This window comes from Uranotaenia lowii, chromosome 2 (genome assembly GCF_029784155.1).
Source record: "Uranotaenia lowii strain MFRU-FL chromosome 2, ASM2978415v1, whole genome shotgun sequence".
NCBI lineage: Eukaryota > Metazoa > Arthropoda > Insecta > Diptera > Culicidae > Uranotaenia > Uranotaenia lowii.
Genome location: NC_073692.1, coordinates 188,705,165 through 188,731,334, shown reverse-complemented (window position 1 = coordinate 188,731,334; position 26,170 = coordinate 188,705,165). Strand labels below are relative to the sequence as shown.

The 26,170-nt window shown below is 34.8% G+C and overlaps 2 protein-coding genes across 3 annotated transcripts in view; one reads left to right on the top strand and one right to left on the bottom strand.

The window, feature by feature from the left end:
* Window positions 1–26,170, bottom strand: part of LOC129748297 (protein gustavus) — a 738,224-nt gene that overhangs the window by 547,825 nt on the left and 164,229 nt on the right. The gene's annotated exons all lie outside the window — the stretch shown is intronic.
* On the top strand, window positions 13,961–16,777 carry LOC129742189 (uncharacterized protein K02A2.6-like). Its single transcript, XM_055734050.1, has 3 exons — window positions 13,961–13,989; window positions 14,041–16,197; window positions 16,270–16,777. The coding sequence occupies exons 1-3, from the start codon at window positions 13,961–13,963 to the stop codon at window positions 16,775–16,777; spliced, it is 2,694 nt and encodes an 897-aa protein (XP_055590025.1).

Genomic DNA, 26,170 nt, shown 5'->3' with positions numbered 1-26,170 from the left:
ATCATTTTTGGTCATCAATGTGTTCAATTCTATCATCCAATTTTGAGAAAACTTATGGTAGAACCGTTTAGTACTGCGAATTCAAACACATGATATCTAAGAATTTTAACAGTGATCACTCTTCATCCAAATTAATGGGTTGTTTGTGCCAAAGAATAGAAACATTGATATTTAATTTCAATAAAACCTTTCTCTTAACATTATAATGGTAACTTCGGTTTAGAGATGATTTGTTTTTGATAACTTCAAAAAACTGTTTGTGGAACTTTTAGCTTTAAAGAAAAAGTACTCATAAACTCAGATTCGGAAGTCTTTTTAGGAAATTTCTAAGCACAGAAACTTGAATATACCATTGTACAGAGAGATCGTCCATTTTGAAAAGGGGGATGAACTCTAAAAGAAATTTTTATTAGATGAGGGAAAGGATATAATATATAAGGAAAATTATCATTTGAAGATAAAAAATGGGTGAAAAAAATGTTTTTCGTGATAGGAAATTATTTTGAATGTCTTTAAATTCAAACCTCATACCTCATATAAGGAAAATTATCATTTGAAGATAAAAAATGGGTGAAAAAAATGTTTTTCGTGATATGAAATTATTTTGATTTACATAGTATTCCGTCTCACGACATAACTTGACGAACATAATTCCTAAAATTCACTCGGTTCATAGCAACCGTTCTCCAATTTCTCGGGCACCCCACGTTCGCCAGATCACGCTCCACTTGGTCTAACCACCTAGCTCGTTGCGCCCCTGCTCGTCTTGTTATTTTGAATGTCTTTAAATTGAAACCTCACACCTATAAGTTTTTCTTTAATATGAAAACGATAAATACGGTGAATAATCTCAATAAAACATTTAAAATGGCTAAACATGCGCCAATTTTTTTAAATTATGATGAGTATAAAGCTTCCAAAATTTTGAAAAGTCAAACGACTCATTTTGATTTATATTTTATGCGAACCCGAGCAAAGCCGGGTAAAATCAGCTAGTTTAATAATAAAGAAGAACTTCAGTCTACAGTAGAATAACTTAAATAAGTAAGGGATGAACAAAATATGATGAATCTTACGCGCTGCAGGCTGTTTTGCTATCGATCATTTGCAATTCAGTTTTGCCAACAATACTGATCGACAAAAATATCGAAATGCTTTTTTAAGGAAAAATTTCAAATTTATCACAGTTTAGGACTAGATTCATCCATTAAATAAATTTATTTCCAAAAAAACTGTAAAATTTTATTTAAAACAAAGAGTTCAAGAGATTATTAAAATAATATAGTGGGTTGGAAACCGTAGAAGCTAAGAATATTTAACCTTAACAGTAAGGATAGCTCTTGAATAAAATGGAAGAATCACAGAGTGCAGCAGGGCTACAAAACTAGAAAATAATAATAAAAAAAAAGGTTAAAGAAAACTCCAGGCTTAGAACTATCATTGTATCAACATACAGTAACAAGCAAAATTTAAGCCAGATTGAACTGCTGCACAGTGGTCCAATTCTCAAAAAAGCTCTTTTGCTCTGAAACCTTTCAAAATTGTTCAATAATCATAACTTCACAAAAAATAACATATTATATCATATTTTCTTTTAAATTCCTTTTTTTTTATTTTTATTGTAAAAATTTAATTTATTTTAATATCTCAGTAAGTAAATTCTTGAATTGAAATTTTCCAACAGATAGCTGCCAAATCTATCACATCCTGGAGAGGTTAATTGAATCTAAAATTATCTCAAAATTACAATACATATGAAATTAAATCAATACAGATTGACCTGACAACGCTCTAGTACCGATCTTTTTTTTAATTTTTCATTAATTAACGAATCAATAAAGAAATTTTATGATAGATGAGAATTGTTCAACAATTTCGCCACTACTGATCAAAATTTTTCAATTAAGATTTGTAGGTTTTTTTCTTAAATGATGATTTATTATTTATATCAATGGTTGTTTTAACACAAAACACTTAACCCTTCGTTTCATGATTTTTATTTTTCCCTGAAAATCATTTTAAACAGTTTAAAATGATGAGTACATGATGAAAAAAAATTAAAATAAAATACAATTTTTCCATTTCTCCATACATTAATTGTTGCAAATTTGTTACTTTATGAAACGAAGGGTTAATTTACATTTTGAACGAGAAATACAAACTTTTTGCTTCATATTTTCTAAATTTTTTAATTTAACTTTTAATATTTATTTTTAAATTTATTTCATATTTTTTTAAATAATACCATAAAAGTTTCTAACAATTTTTAAAGTTTTAATTGGTTCTCATGAATATTGAACAGCAAAAAAAGATCTATGTTTTGAACAATAATCAGAAGAATATTTGAGAAACCGTAATTTAATTATGTTTTGGGAATTTTCCTGATAGTAAAAGTGTCACAGGAATTCATACTGATAGTGCTTCAAAATATGAAAAGGATGTTTTATGAATGGATTTTTGAGAAAAATCAACCTAGAGATCCAATTAAATATCAATTTAGTTCGTGACCGGGGAGGTTATTGGCTTAGAAGTCAAATTTGATGATAAAAGTGGTTCAACTCTTTGACGTTGTTCTCCAAAAATGGCAAAAAAAGGCAGCCCAATTTGCCATATTTTGTAGCCCAGAAATGTGGGAATCTATCCAACGTAAAATTAGAGTGGAGTTATGTGGAGTTTTTTTTAATCTCTAGTTGAAGTTCTAAAATTCAAAATATTTATCGTTTTTTGCAACTAAATTCCGTATAAAAAATTTCAACTTTATTCCAAATAACAAATTTTTATTAGACAAAGTGTAAAATATGCCTAACAAAAATATAAAAATAATTGCAAAGCAATATATATCCGCGATTTGAATATCTATTCGTTTTTCAATGTAAGCAAATCTTTGCGAATTTTTCAAAAAATATCCAATCTTTTCTAAGCATTTCTTTGAGAACTACAAAACGGATAAACGTAAGACTATCATTTTCATGGTTTCATTTAGCTTGAAAATGCCGGAACACGATGAAATATTTGAATAGATAATTATGAGCGCTTCAAAAATCGCCTTTCTGCCAGCTTTTCTGGGTTTTGGACCACTGTGTGCTGTAGCGATTTGCATTGAATCTGAAGTGCGAATGGAATTTTAAGACATTTAACTCAGGAAAAGTATAAAAAGTGATTTCTCATCAAAAATTGTTTTTAAAGTATCGTTAACTTTTCAATATTCATTATCGAATTATTTTTTTTCAAAGCTTAAATCAAGGCAAAACTTTTTAATCCAGAAAGCATCACGATAAGCGTTATCATAAAAAAAATATAGCGGTCCCTAGTGGTTACTAATTTTCTTAATCATTGAGCATTTTTTCAATTAAATTCCCTTCAGTGTCACCACAATAAGAAATTCAGAAGATAAAGGATTCACATGGATTCAAAGATGGATTGCCGTTTGCGATAATTCTAATAATTTTAAGATAATTTGACCCTCTCAGACTGCTGACAGGATTTGCCAGCCAATTTTTAAATTTTAGGATAAGAAGATACTTTTTAAGCATTTTTTATGTTAAACAGCTCTGTAACTATTTAAAAACAAAAATTTGAAATTTTTTCTAAGTTTTTGTTGACATTGTTGAGTTTAATTTAAGGGTATTAAATGTTAAAACTAAGAGAATCGGCAGGTCTGAAATTATAAAACACTTAAAATACGCCGGTGTCATCAAAGGGCGCTAGAAACCGAGGTTCGGGAACGTAAGTGGAGATGGATTGGGCACACGCTGCGGAAAGATGAAAACGAGATTTGCAGAGAGGCGCTAGTTTAGAATCCAGAAGGTCATCGAAGAAGAGAATCTTGACTGGGACCAGGTGAAGACGCTGGCTCGGGATCATCAACAGTGGAGGTCTTTTACCACGGCACTATGCACCGGTGGATCGGCGCGGGATGCGACCTTTAGGGTACCGACATTCATAACATCAATTGAAACAAATTTAGATTAATAAGAGTAACTTTCTCAAAGTAGGCTTTTCACCAAATGGTTAACGAACAATCACATAAAAAGCGATGGAAGCGAAAAGTTACTCTTTCTCTCCTTAAGAAAAACCCGTAAGATCTGTCAAAAGTTGGATGAAATTTTAGCTGCATCCCACTTGCACTAATGCAAAACCATCACCCAAATTCGGCAGCACTTCCATCGCCTATTAGGGGCCAGAAAAATATGAATTTGAATTAACATGAGCACAAAAATCTAAGTTTGATGTAATTTTTGTGAAACCCTTTTTGTACCACATTTTATCAACAGTTTAGAAAAAAAACTTGAATTTTTAAACCAAGAAAAGTTACTGGAGGACTAAGCGAATGAAAACGCCAAATTGTGTGGGAATTCAAAGCAAAACGAAAAAGGAGGCAATAACCAGAAAATCATAAGTATTTATAAATATTTTTCTCAATACTAATGATTTGAATTTGTTTTGGTACATCTTCGTACAAGAATATTTTAAAATTTTCGAAGGTGATGGAAAGTCTTAGAGAAACGAGAAAAAAAGAACATAAGCCGTAAATGTCGGCTCACCGACGGACTTGCACCCATGTTTCTCTAATACTTTCCATCACCTTCGAAAATTTGGATATTTTTCGTTTTGTTTGTTACAGTTCAGTCATAAATGTTTTGTTCATTTCAGTATACCTACTTTCGAAGTTTTGGATCCAAATAACCATACAAGACAGTTATACTACCCAAACGATTATATAAGTGAAATCTTGAAAAAAAAACGGTATTTTATCTGTAAAACACTTGATTAATAAAATGTTTTAAGTCATTCATCCAAAAAGGTTGAGGGTCAGTTTAAAAAAACAATACAACTGAATTTTGGTTTCAAATGGAACATAAAAGTTCGTTAAAAGTTCATAAGACCGCTCGATAGTGAAAAATGGACTTTGGAATGTGAGTGGTGCCTAGAAAGCACAAAATTGTTAAATGAAACTTCAATTAACTTTTAAAATTCGTTGTAGGCGTTGACTTGATGGAAGCGCACGCGTTTTTTTTTTCTCCGTCAGAAAAATTAAAATATTTTGATCGTTTAAGGAGTGAAATTAATGAAAACATTTTATAAAAAGCTGTTATAGGATGATCCGAAGCCGTATTGCATCGAATGTGGAGCGATCTCATGATTTAGCGGTTTTTCTTGTGTTTCTCGGAATCCATCTACGAGAGCATCTAATTAATATGGTGTTATCTGTACCGCCGTGTAAAATTTGGGCTTCTGGAATTGAAGAAAAATTACATCTTACACTGGTTGACAAATGTGCCATATTTGTGTGCGGATGGCGAAGATGTTTTGATCAGAATACTGTAGTGTCGCTTTTTATGAAGGAAAAGAATTCATTTGTTCGTTAATATGGGTTGAGGAAAGTGGTTTAAGTTTTTGGAAAATTGTTTTTCGTTCTCAACATATGATTGCCAAAATGCACTGTGGCCTGCTGTGATTATTCAAAATGAAGATGAAGATAAATTGAAACCCCGATGAGTCCATCACGAGCAACTGCCAAGGATAAGAAGCGTGGAAGCCTCTGCCGGCTGACGATGGATTTTGGTGAGATTGGTTTTTGTTGAAACTTTTAACCCTATCTACCAAGTAGAATTTCCTATTTTTACCCTTCCAGATCTCTTCTGAAACAGCTTTAAGGGTCGTATGAGTTCTCTGCACCTAAAGAGTTTGTTTTGCTGTTACAGGACTTCCCTACCATGATTACATTGACTTGCTGCGGTGTGCAATATGTTACTACACTGAGTAAAAAAGTAACACTTGAAATATGTAAGGTAGATACTCTAGATTTCGACAGGAGCTAGTTTTCGACAAATTTTTAATGGAAGGCTATTTGGTGGCTCAAGCTATCTATGTTCATATTTTTCTATTTCTTTCTTTCCCACTTTAGTATATGTTGAATATAAAAATTCTCCAAAACAAGTTGTTGAATAGAAGTCAATCAATAATTTGAAAGTAAGATTCTAAAGCCAATGCTAGATGTGTGTAGTCACCCCATGCTATGCTATGCTATGCTATGCTTCTATAAACTTTTTAAATTAATTCAAAGGTATAAAACAGATACCTAAGAGAACCTATTTTTACTTACTTTTTCCTTGTTCAATTTATTCAGCCTAATGTGATCCTTCAATGCTCACGATTAAGTAACTATGAGACTTTTGGTTACTTGGGATGTCTAAATATTTGGCATGCGACTTTCTAGTCATCAAATGATCAGAACACGTAAAATTTCTTGAATTTCAATCTTCCCATGCTAATTTTATTGCCTAAACTGAACTTGCGGTTTTTCGAAGTTTGTTTGTGATAACTGAAGAGTAGGCGTGTACTGAACTGACAGCACGCGTTTTTTTTTCGGGTTGTAAATATTTTCCAAAAAATCAAAAAAAATTTCCAATTTTTATTATGAAAATCCAATAAATTGATGTTGAAAAGTTAGTGATATCTTTCAGATCTTCATTTGACCTGATTTAAAAAGTGCGAAGAATAACTAATGAGAATGTTTGCCAGCCGATGCGGATCTTGCTGCTTATAAATTGGTGAGCTCGTTCCTTGCATTTTTTTCTAATTACCATTTGCAATTCCGTCTTGAAATTAATCTTTTGTGAAATGTATAATATTGTTTATGATAGTGATAAAAAAATCCATAAAGATTCAAAATTGGAAACAAAGGTTAAAAAAAACTAGCGATCGCTGCTTTGGGGGAGTTTTTTTTTCATACTATTGCCATAGTGCAATCTATCAATGCTTAGCTTACTGCGACCTTAACAGTTTGCTGCTTCTCACATTTACGCAGTAAGTATAGATTTTGAACTCTTCAGTGAAATAATAAGAATGTTTTATTTTTTCGACTATGTTATTTAATTTCAAAAGACAAAAGAATTGTGATAATAAGCTTTATTTGTTTTTTTTAATTGTATAAAGGGATTATCGAGTTCCTTTCAAAACAGGGAAATAATTACTATGAAATGGAATTGCAGGTGGTAATAAGGTAAGATATTAAACAATTTTATTAATTCATTATATAATGAAATAGCTTAACTCTATTGTGGGGTTTAGTGGGGGGAATGGACAGGACATTAAACGATCGGAAGACTGATATACAATGAATTGTGGGTTCAAGCCAGCCGGAGTATCTCGACAAATTTAGAATTATGGATAGGGTACTAAAGTACCTTTCCAGGATTCTTTATTTGTTTTGAACAGTTGGAAGTTAGTAAGATGAGTCAAACCTGTCCCAAGCCAGTGCAGCACAACCAAAGGGTCCGTCCCTTTGGTTGTGCTGCATTTATTGTTGATGAGTTAAGAATGAACAATTTTTGAATGTGCGATCGAGACTCACCGTACCGCCTCGGGTCGAAAGACCTATCAGCCACTGGTGGGTTCTCATACATACATACATACAAACATAAATTAAACTTGCGGTTTTTCATCAATATTAATTGAGCCAACGTTGCTGTCTTAGTAAAGTAATCAAAATTTATTCAAAAAATTCTTTTATCAGAAATCTTATCAAAAATGTTTGATCAAATTAAAAAAACATAATATAGACTGTTCCATTAATTATAAGGACAACCAATGTTAACGGTCATTTTAATTCGAATATTTTTTTTCGAATTCTACTGACTGCGTCTACACAAATAATGCTACAGTGTGTCTAATAACATAAATAAAATTTAACATAACAATATTTTTTTATCATTTTTAAAGTTTGCTTATAATTTCTGGAACAGTCTATAGAAGACATTTCATTTCATGATTAACTGTTCTGCTTAAACAAATCAAACAGAATGCTCATGCGTGATTCATCAACGCATAAGTTCAAACCACCAAACACCGAAATATGATCAAATGCTCACACCGCGAGTAGCTCCATGCCGATATGTATTTAACGACCCATTCAAACGTGACCGCTGACTGTGACAGTAGACGCCTCAATTAATTTATCACCGCCGCTAGCGAGAATGTTTTTTTTTGTTTACAATATCTTGGTTTTTTTTTGCACGGGCTATGCATTTTTTTTGCAGTAGACAACCACCATTCAAAAGCATATGGCATGGCATCGATCGCCACATGAAGGTATCTCTACCTACGAATCACGAACCAAACCACATACGAAGAAGGACTACCGGATCGGGTTTTGGTTAAGCCGAACAGCACAGCTCGATCGGTTGCCTTAATCGGTTTTGCGAACTGTGAATGGTTATCTATCTCTCGTGTCGTTGTCTGTCCGTCAGTTTGTCACCGGTCCGGCCGGTCAGTCCGAGTCCGAGCCGAGGACAAGGTTGAGGAGAACTTGTGGGCTGACTGACTAACTAAACTAGCGATCGGCCGATCGACCGAGCTTTTAGATAGCATAACTGCATTGCGATCTTGAATGCTGCCAAGATCATTGGCGCTGGGTGCCGTGTTTATAGATTGGTGGCTGATATGAGATATGGCAGATTTTTAAAAGCTTTTGAGTATTAAGCATAACAAATTTTGCTATAAAAGTATTATTCTCATATGTTTCCTTGCTAATTGAATTGCCACTGTTTAAATCAACCTTAATAAAGAATTCAGCTTTCGACCTCAAATAAGCGGAGCAAATTGCAAATTTTCCCATTTCGAAGGATTTGATTATGATTGATTGTCACTCTGCTCATTTTATTTTGGATTGAGTCCATGTCGGGCCCGGTCCATGCCGTGTTTGCCAAAATGCGGAATCAAAGGTTTCACGAAACTGGAATCTCGGTCATCTGGTTGGCAGCGTATTGTGTTTGGTGCTAATTGATTGAGCTGCCTGAGTTTTTTTTATTTATCATCAAATCAGATAAATCAATTTGCTAATAATATTGCTTCCGTGGAACACAGCTTCCGCCTTTGAGGGGTTGTCTTAGGATTGATAAATATTTGGTTTTAATGTCTTCCGGGCAATTTGAGCTGGAGTTGAGCTTTGAATGTAATCGTATATTTACGTATTGATAGTAATCTGATTTATCTATTGTATAATCGCATGATCGAAATTCACATGCTATTGCGTGCACATGTTCAATCTTTTTTAGGAAATATTTAGAAAATAAGGCGGTGCCAAACACCGAATTTGGTTGGATATCCAAATACGGCAAACGCATCATTTCTCATCACATCTGACAACCCGTGCAGTATATGAGAAGGCAATGCAAATCTTGCCGTGCTCAAAATATCCAAATTTGAGTCCAACTACCGTAAGTGGAAATGATGAGAATAGAAATAGACTACGAAAATGATGATGATCACATGGGAAAACAATTCATATGTATTTCATTAGACTAAGACGATTTGGGGTCATTTTTGAAGTTCTCAAACCCTGGGGCCTAAAACGCTTCGAATCTAGGATATTTCTCAAACCTTTAGTCCAATCGTTTTGCGGTCTTTAATGAAGTTCTTAGATGAGTTAATTTTTTAGTATCAAATACTAAAAAAAAATTTTTCGGCAGTTTCACAAATAGTTTAAATGTTATCTTTTGAAATTTTTAAAAATAGTAGAATTTAATATTTTTAATGCGATATATATCTGAATCTAGAATATCTAGACAAAATCAGTTTTGATTTTTCATGTAGGTTTGTTGGTTCATCAGTTATCATATCAATGATCAATTTTATAAAAATTGGTCAATTTCAACATTTCTACACGCCATATCACTAAAACAAGAGCTGATCGACAAAATCGGACTAATGATTCGAAACGTTTAGAGTACAACGTACATGTAAAGCACTTTTGCAACTTTCAAGTTTATTAATGGGTACATATAGTTCACTCAAGGAAAATGGGGACCCGCATAATCAAATATGATACGATGAATCTTAAGTATTATTCCGTTCTGATTACTTTAATAGTAACGTTTCACATTGTGTTTTGGCTAAATGTGCCTTTGCTAATATGGATAAAATATCATTTCGGAAAGATACGGTTAATACTTCTTTAAGGAAATTGATTATTTTTGCAACACGTCGAAATGATAAAAAAATATTCGGGAAAGATAAGATTAATCATTTTGGAAATTAAAAGATTTTTTTTGCAACGCGCATCGTATTTTCTGCTGTCACGTCAACAATGACCACATTTTCACCAATTTTTTTTCTGTTCCGGAATTGTGGGAGGTAGCGTACGGAACTACCGAAGACTACGCGGAAGCCGCCGAGGATGTCGACAAGTATGCAAGTGATGAAGGTAAAGTAAAAATCTTTTCATTTAAAGGAAATATATTAGTTGAATCCATTCTCTCCCACTAATAGAATTCAGCGAAGAAGGAATTCCGGAAGCTGTGGCAAACTAAATTCAGACCAAGCATGGAACATCTAGAAGGCGAAATGGTGAACATCTGGAAAATGCTTGCCAATTTCAGGCGATGACGATGGAACCATTGCATGTGACCTCAATAAAAAAACCGGCAAAAGCTCAGAGGAGGAAGACGTTCGCGGACTCATAGGCGGAAAAAGTTACAATGTGGACAATCCAACAGCACCACATCTCAGTTTTCCGGTTTTATCTACCTCTCCGCCACCGTATAAACATCAGGAGCAGTGGCACACGCGATCATCGGCCATCGCATATAAAAGAATTTTTATTAAAAAAGTGAATATTGAAAAGTTTAGTAGGTGTAAAATAATATTATGAAAAATAAAAGTTTATAAATCTAATTTTGGATTTTAATTTTTTATCTTTTTGTCAATACAACACGATATGCTGTATCGTCCTTTTTCTTATGAGACGATCATTCACTAAAGATTCCACGTATGATCCAACTCGCTTCAAAACGAGTAGAAAAAAGTAAAAAAAATGAATGGTTACTCTACTTAACGACCCGTTCGCTGTATCGTAAAGTGCGTCCAAACGATTCCATTTCATGGAAAAACGACTACCTTAATCGTACATTAATAATCCAAAACTATAAAGCTAATCTTTCGTGTGTCTTAGGAAGAAGATAATGGAAATCGTTATTGTATAATACTGATTCATGCGGGGAGTTGTTTCTCTTTATCAGCCAAAATGTAACAACCAAAATCCTTTTTTTTATGTGAATATGTGACTTTTGGCTGCTCTAGAACCCAATCCCGCCTTAAAGCGGTGTTTCATAAAATCGACATTGAACCCAAGTCAATAATTATTATTCCTACTTACTTTTTGCGCAGTGTTTCAAAATATGTTAATTTAGCAATCCATTGTAATGAAAACTGTAATCCAAGTAGTTTTTAAAAGCTACAGCTAAGAGAAACTTTAAACATGAGAGAACTAGAAATGGACCTTTTTTTTGGAAAATTCTCAATTTTGGTATACTTAGAAATCGTTGGTCCATGTGTTTCTTCATGTGTTCTTGTTCATATTGAGAACATTTAAGGATTTCATGTTATAAAATAAAAGCTTACACAGTTCCAAGAGATTCTGCTTGAATGAAATGGATAAATGTATGTTATATCCGAAAAAAAATATATTAAATTCTTCATTTAGTATCCGGGCACTTTATTTCGGTGATATCTACGTTAATAGAGCTCGGATATGCAAAACTTTAGCAGCGTTGTGTTAGTTATGAAAAGGACTATCTTGTCTATTTTTGAAAGATTCTTAAGTTAACGTGTGTTTGAGATATTAACAGTGCAAAAAAACATGGTTAAAAATTATTTTGCACAAATTTCCTCCTTTTACGCCTCGAAAATTCTTCATTGTTGACTTGAAAGCTCATGAACTGTTGATTTTTTTTTTTTCAGACCAAATGGTTAAGAATTATAAGGAGCCACTCTAGGACGTTCACGAAGTTCAAACCAAGCATCGTTGTGGAACCCTTGATCTTAAATATGGTACAAAGTCTATGGTTATTGGGGAAAACTGAATGCAGACTCCTTAAATAATGCAAAAAATCCATTTCCGGCAGGCAAAAAGTGTTGCCTGACTAGTAGACACCAAGTAAATAACTAATAATTATCAGTTCCAAAGATCGCAATCTGTGCATCCGGTTTTACGCAATATGACAGATGTGTCCTGATGGACAAAAAAATTTATGTTAAAACCGGATTTAAGAGATCAAATTCTTGGAGATACTCATGAAAAGGTTCCAACTAGATTCAAATTGATTCTTTCAGGTCAGATTGTGTAAAATGGCATGATTTTGCAAAGGTTTTGCTTCTGTGGTGAAAAATATAAATCAATACATGACTAAAAAAAGTGTGCAAAGATAAAAAAGAGATTTTATGAAAAAGTTAGAGTATTTCTTAAAATCGTTGATAAACATTTTTTTTATATTTTTACATTAAATGTCATATTAACACCTTCATTTGCTCCATAGAAAGTTTTTCGATCAAATGAATAGTTTTTAAAATACACACGTTTGTAACTGCCCGGATTCTAAATGATCACAGCCTTATGAAAAACCAAAAGAGAATTTTACTCAATGAATCTCGGTGGAAGAAGATTCCTTTGAAGAGATCCATTTAGATGATTAATAAATTGATTATTTATTTATGAGAATTGATAATAAAAAAAACTAAAACTAAATTATTAGAACAAAATTTACTGCTAAGAAGTTTATAAAAAAAATAAAAAATTGCTAAATTAGTGGTTGGTTATTGGTTTAGGTTTACTTTGAAGTATTGTATTAGTTTGATCTTAAAAATGTTTCTATTAGAACTGTTTTATATATCTTCTGGAAGGCTGTTGAACTTCGTAGGACCATTGAAAGGAATTCGACGTTGACTAAGACAGGTAGAGGCTGTGCTGCGCATAAGATGGTGAGATTGACGGGTATTATGAACTCTCCGGCCCGCATTAAATATTAAGTTTTGGTTATGGTTAGACGAGTGCAGATTATCGAATACGTAAACTACGGTTTGCAAATCGCACAGTTTAAAGAGAGGTAATATGTTATGGGATCTATCGGAATAAAGTAAATTGGTTGGGTAAAGACGGGGAAGATTATAGATTGTTTCAATGCATCGATTCTGGAGGGTTTGTAAACGGGAGAGGAGAGACAATGGTGCTCTACCCCAAACCGCTATCAAATAATATAGACGGGAGTGTTTAAAGGCAAAATAGAATTTCAGTAAAACATGACGTGGAACAAATGCTTTTACTCTCCATAAAATACCGCTAAAAGATGATATTTGTTTTTGCAATTGATCAATGTGGAAGCGCCAAGAAAAACTTTCGTCTAGAGTTATTCCCAAGTACTTGAAGTTTGTTACCTTTTCAATTATTGTTTTAGATAGTTTAGGATCGTTATGTGGTTCGATTTTTTTTCCGAGGAGAGTGAAAAATCATGTACTTTGTTTTAGCAAGATTCAAGGTCAGGAGGTTGGCGGATATTGGAACAGTTTGCGGGATAAAAGAGAGCTGTGTCATCTGCAAACAGGCGAGGTGTACCGTGTAACGGCAACTTACTGAGATCGTTTATGTAAATTAGAAAGAGTAAGGGTCCAATATTGCTGCCTTGCGGAACACCAACCTCCGCTTTTCTAGGGAGCTCTTTCCTTCTCATAAGCAGACAAATTGCTTTCTATTTGACAAATAGTTGATTAAGCCTCTCATGCCATAGCACTCAAGTTCGTTCAACAATATTTCGTAGTTTAAAATGTCAAGGGCTTTTTTAAGGTCAAGAAAAAGACCGCCTACAATTTACAAAATACAATAGAATACAGTGAATCTCCGATTTTGTCACCTTTTTTACCTGATATTGTCTCTAACTTTGATTTAATTTAAAAATACTCAGATTCAAACCTTCTCCTTTTGGGAGGATTATTTTTAGATATCGCGTCAATCGACAACATTGTTATACAACATAATAACATCGATAGTGATAGTTAAGATGACTTATGAAAGACACAAAGAAAAGATGTCCGATTTTATACAAATGTTTTTTATTCACATTTGAGCAATAATAAAAATGGTGAATGTGGTAGGCCACGACCACACGACCAATCAGATGCTACTAGAATGTCGCAGCATGCTATCATCACGCTAGGGCAAGTAGCTGGTATAAATACCACCCCTTGTGTGAAAGATCTGTAATTCAGTTCCCGACAAGTATACTGCCCCAAGCGCCCGGTAGCCTATGCCGCTCTCCCGAAGGCGGATGCTGAACTCCAAAGGCTACAAGAACGCGGCATCATTTCTCCAGTGCAGTTCTCCAATTGGGCTGCCCCTATCGTCGTGGTTCGCAAATCGGACAACGTCTCTGTTCGAATTTGCGGCGATTACTCAACTGGACTCAACGCAGCTCTGGAATCCGACCGGCATCCTCTGCCTCATCCCGACGACATCTTTACTACCCTGGCTGGGGCACGCCTTTTCTCCCAAATCGATCTGTCGGACGCATACCTCCAGGTCGAAGTGGAGGAAGAATCACGCAAACTGTTGACGGTTAACACCCACCGAGGCCTGTTCCAGTACAACCGTCTTGCTCCAGGTATAAAATCGGCACCTGGAGCCTTTCAACGCATAATCGACTGCATGGTAGCTGGCATCCCAGGTGTAAAAACCTATCTCGACGATATTCTGGTATTCGGACGAACTCAAGAGGAACACGATCGCAATCTGGACGCGACCCTTGGAAGGATTCGTGATTACGGGTTTCATCTACGCATCGAAAAATGCCATTTTTCTCTTCCTCAGATTAAATTTCTTGGTCACATCATCGACAAGGAAGGTCTCCGCCCAGATCCAGCCAAGACTCGTGCGATCTCTGAGATGCCGGCCCCCACGAATGTGTCACAGCTTCGATCCTATCTTGGCGCTATAAACTATTATGGACGGTTTGTAGGCCAAATCAAGGAGCTCCGTGCGCCGCTCGACCGGTTACTGAAGAAGGACGCCCGCTGGGAATGGACTCCAGAATGCCAAAGCTCGTTCGACCGCTTCAAATCCATTCTGCAGTCTGACCTCCTTCTGACACACTTCGACCCTCGGAAGGAAATCATCGTAGCTGGTGATGCATCCAAACACGGCTTGGGTGCCGTTATAATGCATCGATTCCCCAACGGTTCCATCAAACCCATCGCTCACGCTTCAAGATCGTTGACACCTGCTGAGGTTAACTATGGCCAAATCGAGAAGGAAGCTTTGGCACTCATCTTTGCTGTCACGCGCTTCCACAAAATGGTTTATGGTCGCAGGTTCACTCTTCAAACCGACCACAAGCCCCTCCTGAAGGGTTTCGGCAGCAAGAAAGGGATTCCGGTGTACACAGCAAATCGACTCCAACGCTGGGCGTTGACTTTGTTGCTCTACAACTTCGAAATCCAGTTCGTTCCAACCGCAAGCTTTGGACACGCCGATCTTCTCTCTCGTCTGATGGATTCCCACAAGAAATCGGACGAAGAATATGTCATCGCAGCGATACAGATGGAGACAGACGTGAAAACTATTTTCGAAGGGTCCATCTCCAACCTGCCGGTTACATCGGACATGATCTCCAAACAATCAGCAGAGGATCCAACACTTCAAGAAGTATTCAACTATATCCAGAACGGGTGGCCCGAATCTACGAAAACAATCGCCGATCCAACAGTACGACAGTTTTTCTCCAGACGTGACAGCTTACAAGTTTTTCAAGACTGCATCATGTTTGGTGACCGTGTCGTCGTTCCAGCCTTGTACCGAAAACGAATACTTCGCCAGCTACACCGAGGACACCCTGGAATGGAGCGCATGAAGTCAATAGCAAGAAGTTTCGTCTATTGGTCGAACATCGATGATGACGTCGAGGACTTTGTGCGCCGATGTAGTTCCTGTGCCCAAGCAGTGAGAGATCCCCGGAAAACAACTCTCGAATCCTGGCCCCTTCCTTCAAAACCGATGGAGCGAATTCACATCGACTATGCCGGCCCCATCGATGGTTTCTACTATCTGGTCATAGTTGATGCCTACTCCAAGTGGCCCGAGGTTTTCCGAACGCGTTCAACTACTACGACTGCAACTTTGGACTTCTTGCAAGAAACCTTTGCAAGATACGGATATCCCCACACATTGGTCTCTGACAACGGTTCCCAGTTCATCAGCGCACAGTTCCAACAATTCTGCAAAGAACACGGAATCCAACATCTGACGACCGCTCCATACCATCCGCAATCGAACGGCCAAGCGGAAAGGTTTGTGGACAGCTTGAAACGAGGACTCAAGAAGCTCGCAAATGGGAAAAGCATGGCTACAACACAGCACTTACTAACATTTTTGTCAGTGTACCGTTCCACGCCAGCTTGAAGCGCTCCTGACGGCAAGACCCCTGCTCATCTTTTCCTCGGTAGGCAAATCTCCACCCAATTGGACCTTCTGAAGCCAACGCTACCAAGCTCAACACGAATCAACGATGCTCAAAACGCTCAGTTCAATAAACGTCACGGCGCTGTGCAAAGGAAATTCGTCGCTGGAAATCCGGTTCTGGCCAAGGTTCATCAAGGGAATTGCGCCAAGTGGATTCCGGGTCGGATCATCGAACCCAAAGGTAACGTGATGTACACCGTTCTCCTGGACAACGGTCGACTCATCCGATCCCACACCAATCAACTGAAGGTCTGGTTCATCGAAACAGCAGCACCGGTTCCAACACCAAATCTTCCATTGTCGGTGTTGTTGGATGATTTCGTTGTTCCAGTCTCCGAAGCTGACCAAACAGACTCCTTGCGGAATGAAGACGATTTGGGTTGTTCCGAGTATGGCTCACCTCTGCAGTCACCTGAAGTTCCACCACCACGGACAAGACCAACCCGAAATCGCTGTCCGCCCAAGCGATTGAGCTCGTACGATCTTTCTTAAAAAAAAGGGAGATGTGGTAGGCCACGACCACACGACCAATCAGATGCTACTAGAATGTCGCAGCATGCTATCATCACGCTAGGGGTACTTGCTGGTATAAATACCACCCCTTGTGTGAAAGATCTGTAATCCAGTTGTCACACTTTCTTGAATAAACATATACTTTAGTTTAGTCAACTTGCCTTTTCATTCGTCTGGGAACACGACAGTGAATACAATCAAAATAATAAATTTAACGATATAACGAAACATTGATATGAATAACGAGCTTGTTTTGGACCCTTGGAACCAAAAGGTTATAATAAGTGCGTAATAGTATATTTCATGAAACCATGCTTTCAATTAGTTGTTTTATTCCAATTTCCATATATTTATCGGAAAAAAAAATCGAAATTTTTTCTTTCGAACGCAAACGTAAATATGTAAAATCTTGTAAAAATCTACTACTAGAAGAAGTTTTGAAAAATGAAAAAGCGGTTGGCATTATAAACTTAAAATCAACCATTTTCGCTCATATACTCCTTTGGATGTGTGCCCTTTAATTGAGCTTTCCTCGAAGCAATTTCCTAATACGCCGCAAGAGGATAACATCATTTATCGAGAAATCTAAAGTATCAGCCCAAACAACTACATATGTATGTTGTCCTACATCCATACAGCCTCATACGGAATAAGCAGAAGTAATGTTCCCTCAGTTGTCAGTTTTGATTATTTTTTCATCAGAAGTAGTTTGGAACAATACATTTTTAAAATTACCCGATATTGTATCTGCCCACAATTTGTCACCCTAAAATGAATCATCGGGGTGACAAATTGAGGATCCACTGTTTAACATTTCAAAGGTGAAGCAATCAGTACCTAGAATAACACATTTGCTACGTTTTTAGTATTAGCACAATTAATCAACAAACCACGCATCAATTTTCGAAAATTTCTAACATCATTTTTAAATTTCCAAATTGCCAAACAGAACGCTTGAGAGCCAAAGCCGAACGCTTGAGAGAAAACAGTGGAGAGATAAACATTCCAACACCAAAAGCACGGTAGTTGAGGGATTTCTGAATTATCTGAACTGCCAGCCGGTTGGGTGGTGCGATTTTTTCGGTATTTTTCTTGCGTGTTTTATATTTTGATTTGTTATTAAAAAAAACTGTCACAAAATATTTAAAAAGAAAAAATAAATAGGGAGCTTAATACCATTAGATTTCTCGGATTCTGACTTATGTATGATTCAGCATGATTTATGTTTTTGTGTCTCAATTGATAAAAGAGATATGGCATGTTAAATGTGATGTACATTAGACGGGTGGCGATAAAAATTGACGAAAAAACTATTTCGTTGTCACATTTTTTTTTAAATTTAAGGTACTATTGAAAATTCAAAAGTAACGATACGACTGAAAAGTTTAAATCTGGAGATCCAGCTTTTTAACCAATAACACTAGTTTACAGCACTATTGAACTTAGTAAACTGAGGATTTTAAGGTGTTATGCTCGGGAGAAGCAAAAAATACTGGTTTTTCAATAATAACGTTTTTCTTCCCGAGCCGATTATTTTTTCTGATTGATTTTATAAAAGCCTAAGTTGAGACAAACATTTCATTCGAATTCTGTAACACGATTGGACTTGAAACAAAAAAGTTATTGCGGTACAAAAATTGTGATTCGGGCGAAAATTCTCGTATAAATCGCAATGCGTAAAAAGTACTCATTGCGTGTTAGACAAAATTTGCGGCCTTCGAACCGCAATAACTTTTTTGTTTCAAGTCCAATCGTGTTTCAGTCTTCCGGTGAAATGTTTGTCTCAACTTAGGCTTTCATAAAATCAATCAGAAAAAATAATCGGCTCGGGAAGAAAAACGTTATTATTGAAAAACCAGTAATGTTTGCTTCTCCCGAGCATAATACCTTGAATTCCTATTCAAGCAAATCTATTCCTATTCAAGCAAACCCTCCCCATGGTCAGATCATTCTGAAATTTGGCATGTGACCTTCTGGTAAGCTAAAAAATAATTTTGACTCGGAGCGAGTGAGATTTACTATGTTTAATTCTTCCTATACTATGATAAGTATACTGCGGTTCGTTAAAGTATTCAAAAATTCAAAAATTACTGTATGTAAAGTAACCGTAAAGTAACCGTAACTTCTTCAATTTCAACCGATTTTGAAAAATAACCCCTTGAAATCTTTGTTTTGAGCTCAGTTTTAAGGTCAATAGAAAATCAGATTTTTAAAATGTCACCATCGAGTCTATAACTTTCAATCAAACATAATTTTCTCTAAAAAAAAATGCGTTTTTTATAAATTTTCCTTTCATAAAGCCACAAATATCAACAATATTGTTGATATTGCGCTAAAATGATGTCCAGATGATCGATAGCCAAATTGTTCACCTTTAATATGCAAAAAAGAGATTTCAAATTACTGTTATGCGGTTCGAGATATTTCAATCTAAGTACATCTACTTTTTTATTTTTTCAAAATTTCAAATTCGGAGCATAATTCAAAAACTGTTCTACTGAGATTTTTTTTAATTCAATTTTCGGATTCAGCGCCCGATTTCACATTAAAAATATTGGTCAGTCAGTCAAGTTCACGATTTTTTTTAAAATTTTGTAAAGTAGTGTTTTTAACGATGAGTTAAAATATTGAAAACATAATCGAAGTCAAGATAATTAACACTACATTTAATCATATGTAGGGTAGAGTGGGGTATCATGGGCCACTTTTTTTCTTTGTTTCATAAGTTCTTTATTAGAAAAGATAAAATGAAAAAAATAAATGGAAAGGTTTTCTACTTTTTGAGGTATCATTAGGTATTTTTACTTATTTTTTAAATACATTCATTTCCCGAGTTTTGACTGTTTTAAAAAATAGTATTTTTTTTTAGATTAAAAAAAACTGTGGGGAAACGTGGGCCACCAAATCCAAATTCACTAGATAACTTGCAAAGTTTATGAGTTGACCCAAAACTGAAATTTCATGATTCATTTAGTTATTTTGAAGCGATTTCAGATGAGGAATTAAAGAGAGAGTTGTGTATGACCGAATAGATCCTAAAACCTGGCTTGCGAACGTTTCAGCCAAATTCCACATATAGGATTTTTGTTCGTCTCTATCGCATTAGAAAAGATGCTCAAAACATTTTTCATAACTCTTCATTCGGCATTAAAGAAAACTTTACAAATAGTAATAACGTATTTTAAGTTCTGAATTTGTATAAAAACATCAAAATAAAGGTGGCCCAAGATACCCCACAAAATGTGGCCTACTATTCCCCACAAGCAATGATTTGAAAATTGGTTGCGTTGGTGTGACTTATTTATGTTTTATCAAAAATTCCTTTTCCACGTGAAAGAACATGACAAAACTAAGATTATAAGTGTATGAACATATTTTTGTTATGTAGATTAGGTCTCGCACGGATGCAATTTTGCGGGTGCTTGTTTAATTATGTAAGTACATTTTTCCTGAGCTAGTTAAGTAAAATAAGCATATGAACGCATATAAGTCAACAACATATAGAAAAACATGCTTACGCAAAGCGACGAGGATGACAGTTGGATTGAGATTTTATCTCAACACACAGCTGCGATATTTAGAGCGGCCCATGTTTCCCCATAGCCCACGTTACCCCACTCTCCCCTACATATATTTATCTCAAAATTTTTGATTTTGAATACATACAAAGTTCTACAAATTAAAACTAGGCACTTCAAGTTTGTGATACTGATACGAATATCAGTGGATCTCTGGACGTTGGGACTATGACACACAAAATACCGAAAACAGTGGAATTGTTGTATGAGGTTGTGTTACAATCAGTTGATATATATATAAAAGAAACAAAAAAGTGAAAGTGGTCTGGTAGACATTAAGAAACAGATTAGAATATATTAATCACACTTGGACAAAAAATTTGACTAATTTCACCCAACATCACACTTGAACAAATAGTTTGACTCATATCACCAATAGAACAACGTTCGTGCCTACAACCTAATGTTTTACTACCTAACAATTTCTTAGATAAGCGAATCAACTAGACGACAAAACGAGGCATTACTTCTCATACTCTATTTTACTAACTGACTAGATTCTTTGATAAAGGTTGAAAATAAGTCGAAACATCGGATGTTAGGTTAGCAACTGTTTTCAAAACCATCTACCAGGTCAGAGTTAACGAAAATAACCCTTCGAAACACAAAACATTAAACGTACAATCGAAAAACATATTTTGAATTAAAAGCAGATATAATTTGAAAAAAAAATTCTGTTATTTTAAATATGTTATCTGGGGTACAAGTAGTTTGTGGTTTGTTAATTTTTGAATTTTTTAGTGTAAGAACAAAAAAAAATCTTCCAAAGTTATCAGGGTGCTTGTGATATAGCTCAGTTGGCAAGTCTGTTGTCTCCTGAGCCGATGTCCGCGAGCTCGAGCCCAAGAGTAAACATCGAACACAGTTGTACCGGATAAGTGTTTCAATAACGATCCGCCAACTGCAACATTGATAAAGTCGCGAATGCAATAAAGATGGTAAAACGACTATAATCGAAACAAAAAAAATCCAATTTTTTTTTGTCTTTCAGTACATCTCTGGTGATCTGAAAAATTAGTAGACATAATCCCCAAACAAAATTAAAAGCCGTTGCGCTAAATCAAAACTGAATGAATCGCTTCCAAACGGCGGATTTTTTTAATTCTAAACAAAAACAGAATAAGTTATGGGAGAAACGTAGAAAAATATTTGAATGTATGATATTTTCCTGAAATAAAGTTGCAACGGTTATATGCTCATAGGTATTATAAGATAAAATTTGGTTTTTCAGAATTTCACTGAAATTCTAGGTAGTAGGATATACATATGTTGTACTTAAAAAGCATGAAAGTTATTAAAATAAATTTAATCGATGTATGTAAGTGTGAGTAGAAGTGTTTAAGTTAATCAGCAAACGTTCCGTTCATCTTTTTATTGGGGAATATTTAAAAAAGATTCGTCATCCCAGCTGATCGTATTTGGCTCGTTGACTTCTCTAAGGCTATCAATTCTTTCAGAAATTATTTTGACTGCCAGCTTCGTCAGCAAGATTGACACTGACCCGAAAGTGCATCGTTGAGGTAATAAATTGCATCCAATGGTTGATAACCGCGCGGAGCATCGATCATGGAGCGCAGCCCCGAATTATGTGCATTCGAAATTCGGTAAACCAACGAGCATCATCATCTGATGGGAATAGTATTCAAACTTCATCAATCTTTGTTTTAATGTCTCTTTGTCTATTCTTTGAATCTTCTACTTTCTCTGCTCTTAGTCTGTGCGATTTAATACGGTCGATTAATTTGTGCTGCAAAAAAAACTTGTCAGTATTTCCAGGCAGCGGTTTCCTCTCCTGGTCCAAAAAATGTTTCGAGTGATAACATTTTTTTTTTCGAAGGCGTGGAATGAAAGAAGCGTGAGAAGCGAAATTGGGACGAAACTGATAGTGGAGCATCAATTGGCATAACGCTGCTGACCCTGGTGATGAACTTCGGAAGAAAATCCAGCTAGAACTAACCAGCTGGTGCTGACGATTACGGGAACGGTCAATGAACTTTGTTGGAACAGTTGGTGAACGAACTATTGTGGCAATTCGAATCACTATAGATTATTTCGAACTTTACTATTTTAAATTTAAATAAAAAATTAAACAATTGTTTTGAAAGCAATTAAGTAGTTCTCCCCAATTTGGTTAGGTTATCTGGGGGAATAGGCTATTGTGCATTTCGGTTACTAAACCTTCGTTAGGCCGCAAAAGTTGAAAGAATAACTAATTTTTTTCTGACATTGACCTTAGAAATAAACCTTCCCTGTTACAAGGTAAATGGAACCGGCGAATTCACCCGCGAATGGAACGTTTATGTCTGTACATATTTTTTCATTATTTTCGGTAGGGTTTCGTCCTCATTAAAACTTGTTTGATGAAACTGATTTAAGCTTTTCCAAATGACTGATCGTTTGACGTTGGTAAAAAAATGAAATGGGTATGTGGGTATAACGAGTGACTGATGCGGCATTGCTAAAAATATAATTGTATAGGAAACGTTCAATGGAAGGTGAACTTGAAAGAAGTCGGGCGGAAGAAAATCGACTCACATACCTAGTGTGAAACAGAAGTTGTAAAATTTATGGCAACTTGCACACCTTCAACAGCCGAATCGGATGGATCTTCCTATAACCTTCTTTGTCGAATGATATTGCACTTTTTCATTTGTTTTTTTTTTGTGTTTTTTTTTCCCTAACAAGTGAGATTTTTTGCAATGATTTGGTTGGAAAAATTCTTACTAGCCTTATAGCTCTTCAATCTAGCAAAAATTTGGCAGGAAGTAATCCCACTCTTGCTGCAGATCAATGAACTATTCGTTAGAGTCAGTGATTCGAGAGAAAGAGCATTTCATCGATCAATGTCTATTGTCTGTGATAGGTTTGAGTCTGAATGGTGGCGTTAACTTATAGTTGGTACCTTAATCCGGGGTAAATCACATTTATCAATATATTTCAATTATTTTTTCTGTTAAAGGGAATGTGTCATGCTTTATATTTTTACATCCAGTACTGAACTCCTATGAACGTAAAACATGAATGCAGAAATTTATTAGACTACTTTAAATTTGATTTAAAAATCGTTTTCGTCTCTGTTCAAAATTTGTTGCTTCGGGGTGACGTTGATCAGTATCTATTTTGACGGTTTTAACGAGTTTTCTTGATCATAAAAGATGCAAAACAAAATCATAATATTTACATATGCTAGTTTATCAATTTAACCTTGATTTTTAACATTTCATTTTAAAAATATTTTTTATCGAAAAAAGTACTATGATGCTGCCTACATTTAGGGACAAAATTTTAATAATTGCTAATTAGTTTGAGCTTCAAAATACAAATGAAATTTTACATTCACACATTCCCTTAGGCCCCTCCCACTATTTCCATTTTCATTTTTTCTTCAAAGTTATCGATTTGATAGAGTTTCTATCCATTTGTCCAATACGGGCTTACTCTTGAAAAGTGTCCTTGTTTTTAAAATATCAAAAATTTATCATTTAATGACTATAAAAATGCACTTTTACTAAACATATACAAAGAAAAAAGTTGTTCTTTCACATTAAACAAACCGTTTGCTTCTGAATGTTTTTTGGTATCAACAGGAGAGCTGTTTGTTTTCGAGCCTTGGAAAAAATATATATTTTAAGATTTTGAAATAAGATTTTAACTAACAGCAAAAAATTTCAAATACAAACTAAATGTTTGCCTATTTGATACTCGATTAATAGGCATTCAAGCGTAGAAAACAGTTTTCAAAAATTCAAACAACAGACTGAGTTATTGATGATAATGTGGAAAAGTTTATTGTTGCTCAAATTTACTCCGGTTATTAAAATAACCCCGTTTTACGATACCTAGTTTGTAGAATTTGATTCAGGGAAATCTTAAAAACAAATAATGCCATCAAAATACCACTTTATTATTTTTATTTTATTTTTATTTTTTTGATACTCGAATACACTTGTGGAAATATTAAACCTTATGTTAGGAAAAGCTTGCCAGATTGTCCGGATTGATCCGGACTTGTCCGAATATTTAATGTCAAATTAAATTTAAAAAAAAAAATTCAGCCATCACGCTTCCCCGGATTTTGCTGAAAAATGCCCAGATTTCCGGTTTTATTCCCTATATTTGCAAAGTCAATCAAAAAAAGCTAAGATTAGGTTATTATTTTTTCGGATTTTTGCGATCAAACACGAAATTTCTTGAGCAAGTTTTACCGAAATAATCATATTTGGTTTTTTACAAACTAAAAACATAATTTATGTATAAGCTGACTAGCTGACCCGATGTGCTCGCCCTTTTTTTAAAAAAGGAGGAGTGTTTATGTAAATAGAGGTAAATTTAAACAAAATTAAAAAGATATTAATTATTAATTATTAAAACACTAAGACATTGATTTCACTAATAATATGTATGTTACATTAATTGAATATTAGAGTCTTCATTCAATAAAATAGGAAGCGTCAATCAATAAAATGTATAGTCTTATTTTGTAAAAACTTATGTGTGAGCTTATGTCAAAACGCTTACATTCATGAATTTTTTCACAAAAATCCTTCGTGAATTATTTAAATTTTGTAATATTTTGTTATTTTGTATAGGAGTCTGGTCCGAGTAAAGACACTGGCTTTGTTTATTTTTTATGGGAAGCCCCTCCTTTTCGGTTTGAAGGGGAGGGATTTCAAAGTGTTATAGAAACCATTCCCGGTCTTGAAAACGGCTTCACACCAAATTTAACGTCGATCGGTTCAATAGTTTCCGAAAATTGATCTAATTGTGGCAATTTTTTGAAAATTTAGTATAGGAGCCCCCCCTTTTTTGGATTCGGAGGGGTTTAGAGCTTTTATAGAAATCATTTTCAGTCTTGAAAACGGCTACAAACCAAATTTCACGTTGAATGGCTCTGTATTTTCCAAAAATTGTTAAAATTATGTCAAATTTTTAATAATTTTGTATGGACGCCTTTGCCCTTCCCTTCTTAAAGTCAGAGCAGTTTGAAAATATTTTAGAAACTATCTTCGACACCAAAAACTCTAACCAACCAAATTTCACAATTTATCAATTTTGGACAAAATTTGTTTCAAACTTGTTCGAATTTAATCATATTTTTGAAAATTTTGTATAGGAGCCCCCTTTACAAACACGGCAAAAGTATAGAAGTTTTAAATAATCTCATGAAATCAAAAATTTGTTATTCGCCAAATTAGGTCAAAATAGTTTGGAAATTGTTCGTGAACATGTAAGAACCCCCCTTTCCTACAAAAATATGTTTTAGTACCATTATTGGTCTAAATACATCAAAAACTTTCTACCGTCATACTTAATCATTGAATTATGTCAAAATACGTTTGTGTGGGAAATTTGATGAAAATTTTTATAAATTGTATAAATTGTGTCATATTTTATGTATATTTTGTATGGGAGCCCCCCTTCCCCCCTCCTTTAAGTCGGAGGGGGTTGTACCTATTATAAAAACCATCTCCGGCCCCAAAAACCCAAAAAACAAGAATTTCTTTTTCTAAACAAAAAACCTGCAATAACAATTGCATTATCTCATGACCATTCTTGAAATTACCAAAACACTTGTTTTGATCACAAGAACAGACTAAGGACTGACGGATTATGTTTTCAAAACATTAGGCTTTGTACAAAATTGTCAAATTTCAAATATGCCTTCCGGAAAATTATAGTGTTTCTAATATAAAATATTTTTTTATAGAAACGTAAGAATTTAAATTTATTTTATACTAGCTGACCCGGTGTGCTTTGCTACACTTTCACATCACCAAAATTATTCAATTTTTTT

Coding starts and splice junctions, on each gene's coding strand:
- LOC129742189 (XM_055734050.1), top strand. CDS start 13,961: ATGTCGCAGCATGCTATCATCACGCTAGG. Junction 13,990..14,040: donor CATGCTATCATCACGCTAGG/GCAAGTAGCTGG, acceptor TCTGTAATTCAG/TTCCCGACAAGTATACTGCC. Junction 16,198..16,269: donor CAGCACTTACTAACATTTTT/GTCAGTGTACCG, acceptor TTTCCTCGGTAG/GCAAATCTCCACCCAATTGG.